This window comes from Carassius carassius, chromosome 8 (assembly GCF_963082965.1).
Source record: "Carassius carassius chromosome 8, fCarCar2.1, whole genome shotgun sequence".
Classification (NCBI taxonomy): domain Eukaryota; kingdom Metazoa; phylum Chordata; class Actinopteri; order Cypriniformes; family Cyprinidae; genus Carassius; species Carassius carassius.
The window spans coordinates 9,050,355-9,067,694 of NC_081762.1; the positions used below are offsets into that span (position 1 = coordinate 9,050,355).

Consider the following 17,340-nt stretch of genomic DNA (forward strand, 5'->3'; position numbering starts at 1 on the left):
GAGGATATACTCATTTAATTTTGGTAAATTTTTTGAATATTCTGTGGGGGGAAAATAGCAAACCAGAATAATCAGAAAAACATAAAACATACCAAAGTCAGAACTAGTGTTGGGGGAAAGTTACTTTTTAAAGTAATGCATTGCAAAATTTGATTATTCAGTTAGAAAGTACTTTTGAAATACTTTTTATCACCTGGGCTGGAATTTCTTTTTCTTTTTCTTTTTAACAACAGAAAACTAAGATTTTTTTTCCTGGTCCATTTAAAAGTAATGCATTTCTTTAGTAGTTACTTTTAAAAGTAATCTGATTACATAACTTGCATTACTTGTAATGTGTTACCCCCAGCACTGGTCAGAACAGCCTGAAGGATTGGATGGATGTAGCATGAACATACTCCGATTACTTCAGAAAGGTGTTGGGATTTTTTTGTAGTTATAGTATGCTATAGCTTTGTCAAGACAACACAATTACAAAATCCAGTAATATGAAAAAAAAAGAAACTTTGAAAGACAGCGCATTTTAAATAGTGTATAAACAAAATAAATAAAATGAAACATAGTTGACTCAGACCTGCTGCCAACACGCATTGCCCTTAGCAATATTCACAGTTAATTATAGCGACCACTATAAAGATGCTAGCTTTTGGCTAATGGTGAAAGCTAAATTAAACAAAAGATATAATCAGTCTTTTCCTCACAGTTCCTCAAAGTAAAACTTGATCTGGCTTTCTTTCTTTCTTTTTTTTATTTAACAGATATGTCTAGTAAAAGCATAAAACTGCAACTCTATTTTGCTCTCATTTGACCAGATTATTGTTGCTACTACTTGTACAGCTTAAGCAAAATTGCTAAGCAAATATGAGTATCGTGTCCGAAGCTAATAAATGGCAGAGCAGAGCAGCTTGTAAAAAAGGTGTAAAAACACAGTGTTAAACTGTAAACAGTGCTCTCCTTCGCTTATCGCTCTCTGAATGATGACATGTCTTTCATCTCTCACTGACATCTCGGTTAGCGAGTACAGTGCTGCAGTATGGCTAGCCCTGTTATCCTGGCATTCTCAAAATTAGCATTCAAAGTTACCCTAACTGGCTCCGATGAGAAGGTCTCCCCCGAGAAAGCTAAGATCTTAAAAGTGTCTTGGTTGCAGCACACTGTGTTGTCATGGCAACATGTACATTCAGTCGAGAGGGGAAGGTTTGCCACCGATTATAGGTAGTTGAAACATTGCATGTGCCCTACAGTAATACAGCACAGTGCTTACATTATTTTAATAACTCAACACAACTGTTTTGAACTAGATCACAAAACATATATAATATATATAATAAAATAACTTTAAATATAAAATATATGTATTGTATGTTGTTTGTAGTTAATTATGTATTGCTCAAGGGACGAGAATGAAACATGAGGACCTGTGAAATTATTTCAATAGAACAGGACTGTACATCAGCTCCACTTTTAGTTTGGCATTCAGCTTCAGTAAGCCAATATGTGATCAGTCATGGCTAACTTACCCTGTTGCTAGGAATACAAACACTGACAACAACACAGAATGCTAGATATCAGTTTGCGGAAGGTGGAGGTCAAGAAAAATGGTTTGCTACTTTCCTTTGTGAGTGCGTCCCTTGAGATATTTTGAACAAATATACACAACAATTACATTGTGATTCAGAGCTCTGAGAGCAGGAGAGAAAAAAAAGTGATGGGTGTGTTGCGTTAGGGCTTTGTATTTTGACCTCACAATCTCCCTTCGAAAAATCATTCCTGAGCCATCAAGCAGCAAAACACTCCAAGAAAAAAAAATCACATTTACCCACATTATTGACGCTCCACCTTAAAGCCCCAAAGAAGTAAGAAAAGCAAAGCCAATCCTATACAAACAGCCTCACTAACAATAAGATTTGTCAGCATGGCAGTATTCCATTCTTACACAAGTAAAGAGAAAGGGCTACAATTTATGTGACATCCCAATCCAGGTTTGTCTCTGAGCATTAGAGCTTTGTGCAAAAGATGGCTGCCAGCGAAAACAACCCATCTCGACTGCTATGAACAGTTAACAGTTTGTGGGATGAGCAGGTGATTTGATCACCCCTAGGGGCTACTTGCTGATGTTCCTCATTTAATTATGTTCCTCAGACCTCGCTCTCCACACTGGAGAAGTGGGCAGAGCCTCGACGAGAGCACAGGCTCTTGGTTTTGAGGGGAAGATGTGGGGATTGATACCGTTGGGGTTGGGGAACCGATCGCAGTTTCTGATACTGGAGCTTAGCACTAGAGGAGGACAAAGAGGAGGGCTGTGGGGCACCAGGAGTAGATGAGACAACCGAAGGGGAGGAAACTGATGAAGAGGAGGTAGGTGGAGGTATATGTATATGGTGAGAGGAAGAGGGTGGGGCTGGGAGTGCAGGGACCATTGGTGGGGGTAAAGATGGCGGTAGACTCTGAGGAGGGGATGGTGGTTGTCGCGACCGGTCTGAGCGCTGTGGTCTTTGTGCACTGAGATTGGATTGGCTTCCAGATTTTGCCTGGCTCTGAGCCCGATCCGTTTTGGATGATTGCCGTTTGGGTCTTACACTGCTGCTGAAACTGTGGCAGTGGGGGAGAAGCTCCTCCTGACTCCTTGAAGTCACCCGATTCCAGTTGGAGTGAGTGCTGGCAGAGTGATGGGGTGACTGGCAGGAACAGGATGTGTGGGTGCGGCTCTTCTCTTGAGATCTGCTTTTAGATTTATTTTCAGTCTTCACTGGTAATTTATCAACAGACCAGTATTTTCGAGGAGGTGGCGGAGTCAGTGGAGTTGGAGGCCACTTGTTTGAACCTAAGCCTCCTGATCCCCACCCTGTTCCCACTCTGAAACCCAGGACACTTTCTCCACCACCCCACCCCAAAAAGGAGTCATCTCTACTGTTTATACTGCCTCCTCTTTCTCTGGAAGGGTAGGTGCCAAAGAACCATCCTCCTCCTCCAATGCCTCCAACTGCCCTCCCTTCGTGACCCTCCCAATATCTCTCAAACTTACCAAACTCTCCTGAGGAACCCTCATCATCTGTGTATATCTCAATAGCTTTTTCTCTATCCCTTTCAGATTCAGAGTCCATTCCTCTGCTTTCTCGTCGTCGCCCCTGTTCTTCTGGCCTGCTTCTTTCCACTTCAGATTCCTCATCTTCTTCTTCCTCTGAATCCCATTCGTGAAATGACAGGCCTTCTCTTGAGCAAGGCTTAACTCTCTTGTTTTTTCCCAAAAGGGGCCGACTCTCTCCACCTCTTCCTTGCTCATCTCTTTCAGCTCCTACAGACTTTCGTCTTTTAGATATGGGAAGCAAGGGTACAAAAGACAATGGCGAATCAGAAGTTGGGTTCCCACTACTCCAAAATTTGACAGTTGAAGAAGGTTTGTTTGAGCTAGAAAAATGCTTGTTGTTGGACCTTGGCCTGGAGTGGCGTTGTGATTTTGGGCTTCTCTTATGCCTTTCCTTTACTCTACTGCCTTCTTCATCTTCTCCACCTTGATCATCCCTATCTCTCTTAACTCCATCTCTGATATTATCCCACTCATAACTCCTTGTAGAGCTTTCGCTCTTTTTTCGGAAAGAGCTTCGCCTCAGAGCAGGATAAGAAGAGTATTCCTGTCCTATACCTTTTTCAAAGACATCTTTCCTGTCCATATCTACCTCCTCTTGTTCAGATCGTTTTTCCCTCTCCCTTCTTCTTGATTTCTCCTCTTTTTTCTTTTTCTTTTTCACCTTACGTCTTTTACGCTCCCTTTCTCTTTCACGCTCTTCTCTCTTCTTTTTCTTTCTACCCTTCTTCCTCCTCTTTCTCTCTCTTTCCCTTTCTTTATGTTGTCGTTTCTCTTCCTTAACATCTTTATCTCCAGCTGCTCTTCTAGCCTTTTCTTTCTCTCCCCAAGAGGCCCACCACTCTTGAAGCTGTGCAATCTGGCTTCCTGCTCTGTCTCTCACCAGTGCCCTCTGTCCGCAAGGTTTACGGGGTGGTATAGGTGGTGGTGGAGGACTGCTGGGCAGGGATCGAGAGGACATACGTGAACGACTTTTTCTCCTCCCCAAAAGCAAGCTCGACTCCTCTGTAAGCTCATCTGTGTCATAGTCCTCATACACATCTCGTTCATCTGCTCTGTATCTAAAGCTCTGGGATGATGTGTACGATGATGAAGATGAAGGAGAATTGGATCGGGAGACTGATTCTGAAGAAGAGGATGAACTGGAGGTACTGGAGCTGCTGGACGAAGTGGATGTGTAGCATATAGATGGAGAAGGTGAGGGCGGAGTCTGTGTTGGGGAAGAGAGGGGCACAGGTATAGGCAGAGGAAGGGGAGGAGGACGACGTCCTCTTCTCCCACCGGCATCTCTCATTCCATATCTCCCACCACATCTCCTTCCGAGTGGAAGGATGTTTTCGTAGAGTGGCCCACCTGAGCCCTTCCTTTTTGAGAAGCTGCTTCTCCTACAGATAGATTGCTTAGGTGGAGAGGGATGTGGCAAAGCATGGTTAATTTGTAAGTGTCCAGAGGCTTGACCTTTAGGAGGTAACCGTGGGTTTCCAGAAGATTTCATCCCTCGATGCTTTGTTTTTGGAGTTTGGGTGACTACGTTTTGAGGTTCAGCAGAGACCCCTAAGCCTTCTGGATCAATTGGCCCATAGTATCGCTTGTACTCATCCAGACCCCCCTCTCCTAAACTTATTTCTGCCCCCCAGTGAGGGGGCATGCCTTCGAATTGTGTTAAGTTTGGCATCCCACTGCTCACACAACCAAGCTTCTCAGGACCAACCTTTGGACGTGTCCACCGATCCACCACAGCTAATCGACGATCATGCCGTGGTAGGAATGTAGAGCAAGGCATGGGTGCTCCAAGAATGGGACTGTTTGACGGGCCTAGAGCCATTCCAGAATGTCCAACTGAAGGAGGGGAGCCAGGAAGAAGAGCACTGTATATTGGTGGCTGCTGGTGGTGTTGCTTCTGTTGTTGCTGCTGTTGTTGTTGTGCCATAGCGATGGGAGGATTGGCCACGGCTGTAGAGATCACATGAGGCGGTGGAGGAGGAGGAACTGTGGAAACATGATGATATTGAGGAAGTGTGCTTTGGGAACATCCAGGAGCTGTTTCATCCTCAAAATTGCAGCAGCTGTACATTCCCTGTAAGAGATAACAAGCAAAAGATTTATTTAGCAAACAGTTCAGGATATCACAACATTCCCCTTGGTGACATACATACTGATTTAAGCGCTTGGAAAATGTCTCTGTAAAGACGAGGAACATTACCATAATAATGAAATTGTAAAGCTCCCAGTGCTTTGATGATGCAAGAGTATACATTGTAAGCTCAGCTAACCTTTTTCTGAGGTAATGGCAATGCTGACCTCACTGTTTGAGTGTCCCATCTAACCTAACTGGCTTACAATTCTCTTATAGAACGTCTGGTTGCTTGCAAGGGGGATTTAAGGTTCTTCTCATTTTTTCCACAATGTAAGCAACGACAGATGAATAAATGATCCATCTTCTGTCATCCTCTTTCTGCCCTATTCATTACTATGTGAGAAGTTATGGGCTTTCATAAAATCCTTCTGTGTGTGCAGTGGGAATACTGGATGTGCTATCACATTTTAGAAATGACAGGAATTAAAGGAGTGTGCTGCAAAGTCCCCTTCTAAGAATTTAACGCCTGATTGCAGGAGATTACTGCATGTCATTCTTTGTTCGTGAGGTAAAATTTTAATGCAATCACCAGCAGAGGACTGTGGGTCAATGGTGGTGGTAGGGGGGAGTACATGTATTCTGAGTGCCATTAACACAAAATAAAGAACAAAAATTACATATATTATTTTGTTTTCTTTCCTTAAAAATGAATGAGAATGGATTAAGGTTACTCAAGAAAACAACTGACAGCCCTGCCATTAATATTATAATGGATTTTATGTATAGGTCACTCACCCGACTGAAAGCCAGAAGGAAGTCCAGTCCTCCAGAGTGGCCCAAACAGTGGCGGAGCTTCCAATAGATAAGATGCTCCCATGCAAACACCAGCAGACTTAGGCCCATGGCAACCAGAAGCATATAGAAGACTCCTGCCATATTGTCTATGTCCAGTTTGGAACTCATGACCTCAATCTTATCATTATGACAGATCCCAGACAGCCAGAGTCGTTCAAGCATGTCAATCTCATCTACAAATAAGGAAAAGATGAGCACAATGACAGGAGATAAGAAGCATGAAAGATAAGCAGCCCTACAAAACAGGGGACAAGACAGATGGACAGAAGGGAGAGAATGGAAAAGAAAGGCTAAAGAAAGAAAAAGAGTATAGTTTCAAACCCTATTGTTGGGAAAAGTGAGTCTTTAATACAAATCTCCAGACAGTGGAGATCTTGGTTTAGCTTCATTTATTATTACACTGTGTTCACAAAAAGGTGAAAATGGAAAAGAAAAAAACAGAGGAAAAGAATCATGAAAGGCAAGGAGGAGGAACGAGAGAAGCAGAGAAAGAGAGACTGGAGGATAATAACAGCTTTGATGGAGGTCTGAAATAGCCTGGTTTCGAGGCTCTTGTGATAAGACAGTCCCAGAGTAGTTTGGAGATGAAAGCACTAGACTGATGGGCCTACCTCCCAACAATAGCCATTAGTGCATTTATCAGAGTGAAAATGTCACTGTGGAAAAAATAAAGGCATGACAAGGGCATGTTTCTGGCAGAAAAGAGACATATGCATTTAGATGCCGGCTTTATATTGAGGATTATTCCTTCACTATGAAGGAAGGAGAGAGATAAGTCTAAATCCTCTTTTCAAATGAAACAAAGAATAAAAACAAAACTGTGTTGACCCGCAGGTTAATTGCATTTAAATTATGACAATATGGTCTTGACAACTATGGCTTAGGTAATGGAAAATGTAATCACAGGAACTGAAATCCTAATACAGTATTTTTCATTATATTTGTTTATTCAAACAAGCAAAATCAGCCCTGAGAATTTCAATCCAAATTGGAATGAGTCGAAATTAAAGCGTTCGACTACTGCACTGTTTACTGACGTGGCCCTATGGCTATTCATAATTGTGTTTATTAGCATTCTTTCTAATATAATTTTTCATATTTCAGTGGGACTCTTCCAGCTCTCTTTCACATTTATTCTTTAATCATTATGGGGCAACTCACTAGGTTCCTCATCATCGAGTCTGATCAAAGAAAAACAAGCAATGCAAGAGAAAAACATGCAAATGTGTGCATATGCGGGATGGAGAAAGGGAGGAGTACCTCAGAGAATCAAAATAACAAGTGTAACAACACATAAAAAGGTTTAATTTCCCAAAAATTCTTCTCCGTCATTATGTAAACAAAACCGTAGGAATGTTTGTTTGTCACAGTAAAAATCAGGGCTTTGAGACTGAGTATTAGAGATTACAACTCCACAAACAAACAACAAGCCACCATTAGCAAGGGTTAACATGTTGTTAAGTATGGGTGCTGGGGTGTACCTAGGTATTTAATTCTCTTACCATCTCCAACTAGCTGCAGGAGGGCGAGGTCTAGTGGCCGCTTCCAGCGGGAGTTTTTGTGTAAGGCAATGCCATACCCTGTTGTAGCGAACACTTTGCCAGAGCCAATGGTCATTACTTTGCAGCCCTCATCCTTACGAGCCATGTAGTTCAGGACAGCCGCATCATATATGAATGCATCCAGTTTCCTGCAGAGACAAAAAGGAAATGGGAAACAAAGGCATGGGGAAATTGCTTTACGAGACCAATTATCACTTTATTGATTGTTACATGTAAAGACAAAAACATTGATGATCTTCAGGGAAATCCTATTTCTAAGCTAAATAGTGTGTAAGGGGTAATCAGTGAAGTCAGCTAAGCACTCACCCCAGTTCTACACCATGCATTTGTTGGTTTAACAGCACTGACAATTCTTTTTAAGACTTGGTTTTTATTCCCTCTCAAAAAGCTTTTTGTTGCTGCTGGTAACTGCCTTAAAAAAACACTGAATTTCCATGATTTTTCCATTACCTTTCTATGGGTTTTCCAGATGAATTCCTGAGTATTTAAAAAAAGTTTGAGTTTCACTCAAAAAGAGCCAATGTAATATTTCAGAGCAGAGAATAACCAGAAAAATCTCCACTACTGTTTAAAACTTTGGGGTCATTGTTCCGAGAAAAAAAAAAGTATATCAAATAAATTTGGTTCTTTTTGGAATTTTTGTTCATTATTAATAAATGTTCCTTGAGCACCAAATCAGCATATTAGAATGATTTCTGAAGATTTTATTTTCTTAAACGATTTCAATAACTGTAACAGCATTTATATGCCTTTTCACTACACTGGCTATCACTTTATTCTTTCAATTAACATCACAATGAATGTTTATATATATATACATAAAAAATACAGTTGATAAAACTATAAAAAGTGTGAAGAAAATGAAACTGTAAAGTACTAGGGTAGCATGAATAAGCCTCAAAAATACAGCGACTTCATGCAGGCATACTCTGTTTTTATATGCAGGTGTATAATCAAATACCTCAAGAGTTTTCTAGGACACGACTTGTTTCTCTGCCATAAATGTGATAATATATGCGCACATGCACTTTGCAGAATAGCTCCAAAGAACACTGATACTCTGTCTGGTTGCTCGCTTTGTTGAAATGAGCAGCGCATAATTGGAAGGCTAATTTGTGCAGACACTGGTCTTCAAATAAACCCAATGTAAAAAAAAAAAAAACATGAAATTGGGACCGGATCGGCTAGCAGCAAGTCTGTGCCTTCACAAATACAAATTCCTTCCGTGGTGAAGATTGTTGTGTAACAGTTTGAAATGTGATGCTCGGAATAGAGCATTTTATGCAATTACGTTCCTAAGCAATCAGACTGAAAATGTTCACCTGCTGCATGATAAAAAAAACCCCGCAAAAAACGCAACAAAACAGAGCCCTTAGGGGAAAATGAGTCACACATTTCAATAAGGGTGAAACCAAACGAACAGAACACACATAGACAGTTGTTTCATAGCACAGCACACTGCCCTTCAGTGCAACCCGACTGAAATAGGAAGGCAGTGAAAGCAGTAGGTAGGCTGCTGAGGTATACAAGTGCCTTTGAGAATCAGCTAGCGCCTAGTTGGAGACCTGACTTGTTGACTTGTGGACCAGCAGGCCTGCCTTGCATTACATGGCTTGAAATCGAAAGTCTCACTCTGCAGGCTACAACTATTACACAAACCAAGTGCTTATGAATGACAGATGAAATCTTCACGAGCAATTGCAAAGCCTGAACACTGCGATTACACATTCTAGCCTGCAAACATAACCTTTTTTTTGTGATGGGATGCATATTCATGCCCTTTGTATGCATAATGCAGAGACTTGAGCTTTAGATAGGACGGCTGTAGACACACACACTCTCGTGCACACAGATCTGAGGGCAGTGAAGCAGTGTTAGCGACACCACATTGCAATTTAATAATTCTGGAACAATCATGGCATTTTACGATGCAGAGCAGCGAATGAATAATACACAAATGCAGAATTGCTTGTTTCTGTGATTAAACATTAACGTATGAAAATGGAATGACATCAAATGCTCTTTGTATAACAAAGTCTAACAAAACTTTTTAAAAAGTTTTGTTTCCTAATCAAGCATCATGCAGTGTGGTGTCTACTGGCTGGGCACATAAAAGTGCCATCATAGGAAAACTATGCTTGATTGAACAACTATAATACCACCATGCCTCTACACTAAACGGCCACGTCTTAGGGTCACCATGTGGCACTAACAAAAACACATTCTGCTACTACATTATAAAGCAGGCTTTGTTTGCCTTCTATATGAATACATTAAAGGTAATGACACTACTGCCTAGATTTGCATTTCCAGAAAATCTTTTAAATACAAAACTAGCCAATTATATGATTTGTTTTTTAATTTAGTGCAGTATTTTCCTGGCATAAAAACAACAAAGATCAAATCTAGCATGACAGCATTAAACTTGAACTACTAAAAGCAAAGAACAACTGACTAAATCAAGAGAGCCGAACAGTGACATTTACCTAATATTACAACTCAAAAAAGATCAAATGTTTTGAATGGCTAAGACAAGTCAGAGTAAGCCAATTGGACATTTGATGTTCCTTCAAAAATCATTCCAATATACTGATACTTGTTGCTCAAGATACATTTCTTATTAATATCAACATAAAAAAAGTTGTTAATATTTTTGTGGAAACCATCCTACATTTTTTTGACGAGCAGGAAACCAAAAAGCATTTATTTAAAAAAAGAATGTATTTCAAATAACAATATAAAAGTCTTCAATTTGGATCGATTTAATGCATACTTGCTGAATAAAAGTATGAAATCGAGCATCGCGTTAGTTCAGTCAGGCCACGTTAGTCACGCTTGCATCAGCTGACAGTCAGCTGTTACTGACGTGTACCAATCCAGTCTTGACACCTATCACCTGCGGTCTATTTAAATTCCCATTCTTCAGTGTCTTTTCCATCGCATCGCTGCTTGCAATTAACTCCCTCCTCCAACCCCAGCTCCACCAACTGAACCTGTAATCCGATCTTTGTTCTTTCTTTACAGTCTCTTCATTGGAAGCAGCCTCTATCACAATTGTGAATTGTAATTATGTATGCTTATAATGGTTCTGTTCTGTACCCCAGGGGGGTTTGTCTTGCTGCTCTCCCCGCTCTGTCCAAGCATGGCTGCATGGACAGGCGTGTGGAGTGTTGCCCAGAAGATAACCATACCGCCAACACTAACTGTATGCAATTATAATTGTCATAAATATACTTGACAGAAGTGGTCCTGATTGAAATATAAATTTAGTTTAAAGCTGCAGTCCGTAAATTTTGCCTCTTTGTCGCCATCTCTGTTTGAAAACGTGCAATTGCAGCTGTTTGTGGAATTATATTCCTTGTGTGGGTTGTGCGCTGGCACAGCTCCAGCTGGATGAATCTAATGTTTTGAGGAGTATGTGTGGCAGTCAGTCAGATTCTAGCCAACATCTTGGTATATATGACCCAAATAAGAATTTTTACTGTATATTGTCATCTGAACAAGTAAGTAACAAGTTTGCCATGTTTGCTCTGACCAACTGAAGAAAAAAGCATTAGAATAAAATGCGCTATATGGTGATTTAATCTAAAGATCGGTAATCAACTGTGCAAATTATTGTTATTGTTATACTTTATTCTAAAATTATTAATGTTGACAACATCAGCAATGCAGATTACGAGTGTGTATTAGAGTGTAGATTTCAATTATTGTACAGTCTAATATCTGATTGTCATACCATTCGAATTGCATATTAAGACATTTTTTTCACCCAAAAAACAAACTATGCTCTCTTCGAAGTGGTTGTCTTTAAAATACAAATCTTGTCCAATCGCAGGCTATCTGTAATCAGAAGCACATTCAAAACTGCAATATAATTGAATTTCATTCTATAATGTTTCAGAAAAATCCGCCATCAAACATGGGGCTGTCACGTGATGAAAGAACGGCTCAAACTGAGCTAATCATAGACTGAAGACCCAGGTAAACAATGAATTACTCTTTTCTTTTTCTTATAGCATTATAATTTTGTATTGTTTGTAGTGTGATCAACATTTGCTTAAGTACTAGTAGACATGTTATGGAAGTTACAGCACATGTAACATTTTAATTATATTTTGATAAAAATTAACGAAATTACTCGAAAAAAGATTCACTAATTTTGCTGAAAGAGACTCAAAGGTCCGAGTCGGTAAAATGATCCGAACTTCCCATCACTATTACTTAACTTTTTCAGTGGTGAATTTAAAATAATTTTGCGGTCCCCCCAGAGTGAGTTCTTTTCAGGCGACCATTATCTTAGAACATTTCCACTTACTATTTCCATGGCGACGCATCAGGCTTGTCCATGACACACCGCGGCCACAAAAACATTGTTTGATAGATGGATCGCTTTTATTACGTTTTTCCTTTTTTATTTAAAATATTCACAAACTTAAATACCATGTCATGAACAATATGATATTCTGATTCACAATATGTGTAAATGAGTGTGTTTTCTCATTTAAAAATCTTTCTAAATGATCTTGAGCATGCTTTATATGATCTGTAATGTAAGATGGGAACCGCCATGTTTATTTGCACTGCAGTACAGAGAGTCCTGTCAGTCAGATTTACAGCACATGAATTCATAAATTTCTCCCGAAATACAAGTAATAAGTGGCCGGTGAACTAGGTGAAGAATAAAGTGAACTTTATAGTTACTTACGCTATGTGTATCTGATATAAATAAAACACATCAGCAAATTATTTCTGAATGGATTGTTAGTGTTGCTTCCACAGACGTGTGTATTTTTCAAATTCTAAATATATTGTTTTACTAGTATTTATGTGTATTTAAATGTATGAAACCTAAAATATACATTATGTGGTTAAGAACACTGCATAGTTGTGATAATATGACAAGAGCAGTGCAACTCAAAGGGTTAAAGTAGCAGGAGTTAAACAATTTCTTACAAAATTTGGGAGCGATACTGCCAACATGTCTAATTATAGGCCTATTTCAAACTTGCCATCCGTTGCTAAGGTTCTTGAGCGTGTGGTAGTTGGTCAGCTACAAAATAATTTCTCTGCGAGCAGACTACTAGAACCTTTTTAAGTAGGGTTTAAGTCTGGACACAGTACGGAGACTGCCCTTTTGAGGGTAATGAATGATCTCCTTGCTGCAGCAGATTCTGGGGCTTGTGGCATTTTGGTCTTGTTAGATTTCTTCTTGTTTACTGAAAATACAGGCCTAGATGAAACAGAAATTTCTACATTTAAACTGTTCAAAAACCGATGCACTATTTATTGGCACTTTAACTGCTGTAAATATACTTAATAATTTTAAACTTACAGTGGATGATTGACAGATTCTCCCTTCTGTGTAGGTTCGGAATTTGGGTGTGATTTTTGATGCACAGCTGACTTTTAAAGGGGTCATATGATGCAATTTAAATTTTTCCTTTCTCATTGGAGTGTAACAAGCTCTTGGCGCATGAAGAAAATTAAAGTCTCAAACCCAAAGAGATATTCTTTATCAAAGTTAAGACTCTGCTATGCCCTCCTAAAACGGCTCATTCAAACATGCCCCCACTTGTCTACGTCACTAAGTGGAAAAATTTGCATAATGCCACCCAAATGTTCACGCAAAGAAAGAAGGCGTGGTTTCAGTAACTGCAGTTAGTGTTGAAGCAGCCATGTCTGGGAGATGCTGTGTATATCTAGGCGAAAACAAAAGCACTTTATTTGGCCTTCCGAAAGTAGATGCATTTAGGAATCTTTAAGATTACTTACAATAGAACAGAAACACAATTTATGGATGACCGTTTTGTGAACCTAGGAGAGGAGGTACTTCTGACTTTGCTACGACAATGTGGTGCTTCTGAATCAGCTACTGGAAGTATGTTTTGTTATGAGTTTAAGTATTTGCTATTGACTGTTCAAATGCAGAGTTTTGTGTGTCGTGTGTGTGTGTATGTGTGCTGTGTGTGTGTGTGTGTGTGTGTGTGAGAGAGAGAGAGAGAGAGAGAGAGAGAGAGGGACAGGGTAACACAGTGGAGTCAGCTGTCTTAACCGTCTGTGGTTTGTGTACTGCAAACACATATGAGCTTCATTACTGTGTCTTTCACGTGACTCTGTTCCCCTTTCACGCTTGAACTGACGGTAAAACTAAGGACATTATTAACTGTCTTTAAATATTTTGGAAAGATGAAGCTCCTGATTATGGAAAGGGACATTACATTTACGACGAGTGCATGCAGTGTTCGGCCAATCACAATGCACTGGGTCAGCAGGCAAATCAGAGCAGATTGTGCTTGTCGGAAGGAGGGACTTTGTAGAAAACAATGCGTTTGAGAAAGGAGGGCATAGAGGACCTACAATAATGTACAGTATTTGAAAAATAAAGTGTTTTTTGAACATTAAAGCACGTCAACATATTCTGTTACACCAAATACACAAAATAATGATCTTTAAAAAAAGCATCATATGACCCCTTTAATACAAATTTTAAGAATGTTACTAAAGTAGGTTTTTATCATCTTCGGAATATTGTACGTATATGACCGCTTCTCTCTATGCCTGATGCAGATAGACTTATTCATGCCTTCTCAAACATCTAGGCTTGATTATTGTAATTCATGTTTTGCAGGGTTACCTGCAAATTTGATTAAGACTGCAATATGTGCAAAATTCAGCTGCTTGTGTCTTAACTTATACACCATCCTGCAATCATATCACTTCTGTGCTTTCGCAACTACACTGGCTTCCAGTTCAATCACGCACTGATTTTAAAGTTGTTATCTTAACTTATAAAGCAGTACATGAGCTGGCCCCAGAGTATATTTGTAATTTGGTCACAGTGTCCACACAATCTCGGTCTCTCCGCTCTGCTGATTCTCTTACTCTGTACCAGCCTCATTGTAAACTTAAAACTATGGGTGGGAGATCATTCTCTTGTGTTACTTCCAGGTTGTGGAATTATTTGCCTCTTCCTATTATGAATTCTCCGCCTTTTGTTTTAAAAAAATTACTCAAAAAATTATCTTTAGTGAAGCTTTTATGTAATATTCTTACAGTTGTTGTTGTCATTGTTATTGTGTTGCCATTGTGATTGCTAATATGGAGTAGTGTTGTTCTTTTTATTGTTGTTTTATACTGTTGCCCGCTGAATGTTTTTTCCTTCCAGTGAAATACTGTAGCACAAAGGAGGAACGTCAATCTTCAAACTCCCCTTCGAAATGGAGGCAAAAAGCAACAGCCAACAAAATAATTAACGCCTCTGTTGTGATCCATCATGTCACCCATATCAGTCAATTACTTGTGAGCACATCTGTTTATCCCCACTGCTTAAAAGAACATCTTGATTCATTGGGACGTAACACATTTGTGGTCTGATTTAGGCCAGGATTAAAGCTTGAGTTTGGCAGATTTCTTATTTGCCAAGTTGGCTACTACTAAAACACTTCATTATAGATACAGTTTATGCGTATGGATTAACCTACGGATTCTTCCGAGAGAGTGTGTATACCTTTGAACCTCATTTGTATCTTTTTAATGTCGTCTTTCACAACGGTTGTCATTCACTCACCCAGTCTTAAGGTTGTCAATGGCCTCTTCCACTCCTCTCTGATTGTTCCGCACCATGTACTGATGCATGTTGGGGTAATTGCTCCGTATATTCTCCTCTGTACTTCCGTTTGGGACAGTGCCAAAGCGCAAAGGAGGATACTGGTCTGTGGGATGCTGAAACTGAACATGACAGTAGAAGATACTTCATTAGGTTTCTGAAATATGAGATTACAGTTTAGGCTACTGAAATGCACATAATTAATCATGTGCATAACTATGATTGGAAACACTAAAGTGCGTGGTGGGTGTAAAAAGAATCAAAATTGAATTGTTTCATGTGGTTATAGGTCGATGATTTATTTGCATAATTTGGCCCCGACTGCTCCACACAAACAAATGCCTGGTTCAAATACAAGTGAAACCCATTTAAAAAGATTTATAGTGTGTATCCGTATCACTGCAGTGTCAGTTATTGTTATAAAACCACAATTTCACCTTCTATTAAATTTCATGTCCAGTAAATAAGGATATACTGATATTTAAATTGTAACTGATACTAATAAATCAATAATAATTATTTTTATAATTATAACCATTTAAAAATGTTTTAAGTAATTGAAATGAAGCTGAAATGAAATGAGACATAAATGTTAAATGAAAACGTGAACGTAATCTAATCATTTAAAAAATGAGAAATGTTGCCTTAGTACATTAGCATACTACATACTGAAAATTTAAATAAAAATAAATAAAAAATAAATAAATTCAAATAATTAATTATAATATAATAGTATAAATAAAATACTATTATAAATATGTACTTTTTGTGCAAAATGAATAATGAATAAATGAACATAATTTTCCTTCAATACTTGCTATAAGAAAAAAATAGCTCAGAGAGGGTCCTGTTTTTACTATAATCTATGAATATCCATTTAAGATAGTGATAAATGGTCATCTAACAATTCAGTATTATGATCATTATAAATTATAAATAATTATACAGGTTATAGATTACAACAAAATACCATACAACAATTTATTTATTCGCAAATTATCATATAATTATCATATAAAACAATCATATTTATGACAATGTTTCCACACAGGTACGACCTCTCAACATAATAGCTAAAAAAGGGAAATTTGTAAAAAAAAAATAAATAAATAAATTCACTGGTATCACTGTCTACCTTCTTATCACTGAGGCCAGACACAGTGTCGATGTACTCTTCTTGAATCATGAAAGCAGCCAGGTTAGCAGTGTAGCTGGCCAGGAAGATGACAGCGAAGAAAGCCCAGACCAGCACCATTATCTTACTGGTGGTGCCTCTCGGGTTTTCCACCGGAACAGAGTTATTAAACACCAGAGCCCACAGCAGCCAAATAGACTTCCCTATGGTGAACTTTGAACCTCCTGCCTCTGAGAGAAGAATAACACAGGAAGGCCAAATGAGACATGTCTTATTATGACATACACAGTGATAACAGTGTAAAGGGAGACAACAAAAAGACACATGAGAAAAGAAGGAACACAGCTCGAGGTGAACTGTGGAACATGCTTACAATGATAATAACAATCTGTAAACAAGTCCTTCATTGCTGATTGCATTCATGAAATTGCCTAGAGCACAACCTTAAATATATAAACAACATACTTTTCCCGCTCTGTAAGCTTCGGTTATATCCAACAGGGCTGAAGAACTCGAATATGAAGACGGTCACAGCTACCACAGATAGGCACATGACGAACATCATCACCCACACAGCTGGGCTGTACGGCTCTAAAATGGTGGAAAAAGCATAAAAATGAATGAATGGCAATCCAAACAATGTAACAACCCCCATCCCCCCACCCCCGGGCTCCTTTTTTCATCCTAGAATTATTAAATCTAATTATCAGCCTCTTACGTAAACAAAATACATGCAAAAATATGCCACACAAACTGTTAAAATCAAATTAGAAATTATCAAGTACATTATTAAAATCATTTTGTAGTCATATTTGTTTATGCTGGGTCCTTTAAAGGTATTTGCAGAGCAGTAGGTGCTACACACAGCCAGGATCAACACAGGGTTTGACAAACTCTCTCACATTTTATCCACCTCCTTGTTTAGGAATAATAGTATATATCCATAGTATAAATAGTATATATTTTTTGTTTTTATATATTTTTATGACAACCCAATCTTAAAAAAAAAAAATAAAGAAAAAT

At 38.9% G+C, this 17,340-nt stretch overlaps 1 protein-coding gene across 3 annotated transcripts in view; it reads right to left on the reverse strand.

Moving 5' to 3' along the window:
• Window positions 1–297: 297 nt before the first annotated feature.
• The window catches only part of LOC132145177 (glutamate receptor ionotropic, NMDA 2D-like), a 96,114-nt gene continuing 79,071 nt past the window's right edge, over window positions 298–17,340 (reverse strand). For all 3 annotated transcript variants that reach the window (XM_059555974.1, XM_059555975.1, XM_059555973.1), the window contains 6 exons: window positions 16,783–16,908; window positions 16,318–16,547; window positions 15,144–15,304; window positions 7,517–7,704; window positions 5,955–6,187; window positions 298–5,159 (listed from right to left, as the gene is read on the reverse strand). In XM_059555974.1, the coding sequence (XP_059411957.1) occupies window positions 2,136–5,159; window positions 5,955–6,187; window positions 7,517–7,704; window positions 15,144–15,304; window positions 16,318–16,547; window positions 16,783–16,908 (3,962 nt within the window). In that variant the 3' untranslated portion in view covers window positions 298–2,135. The remainder of the gene's footprint in view (window positions 5,160–5,954; window positions 6,188–7,516; window positions 7,705–15,143; window positions 15,305–16,317; window positions 16,548–16,782; window positions 16,909–17,340) is intronic.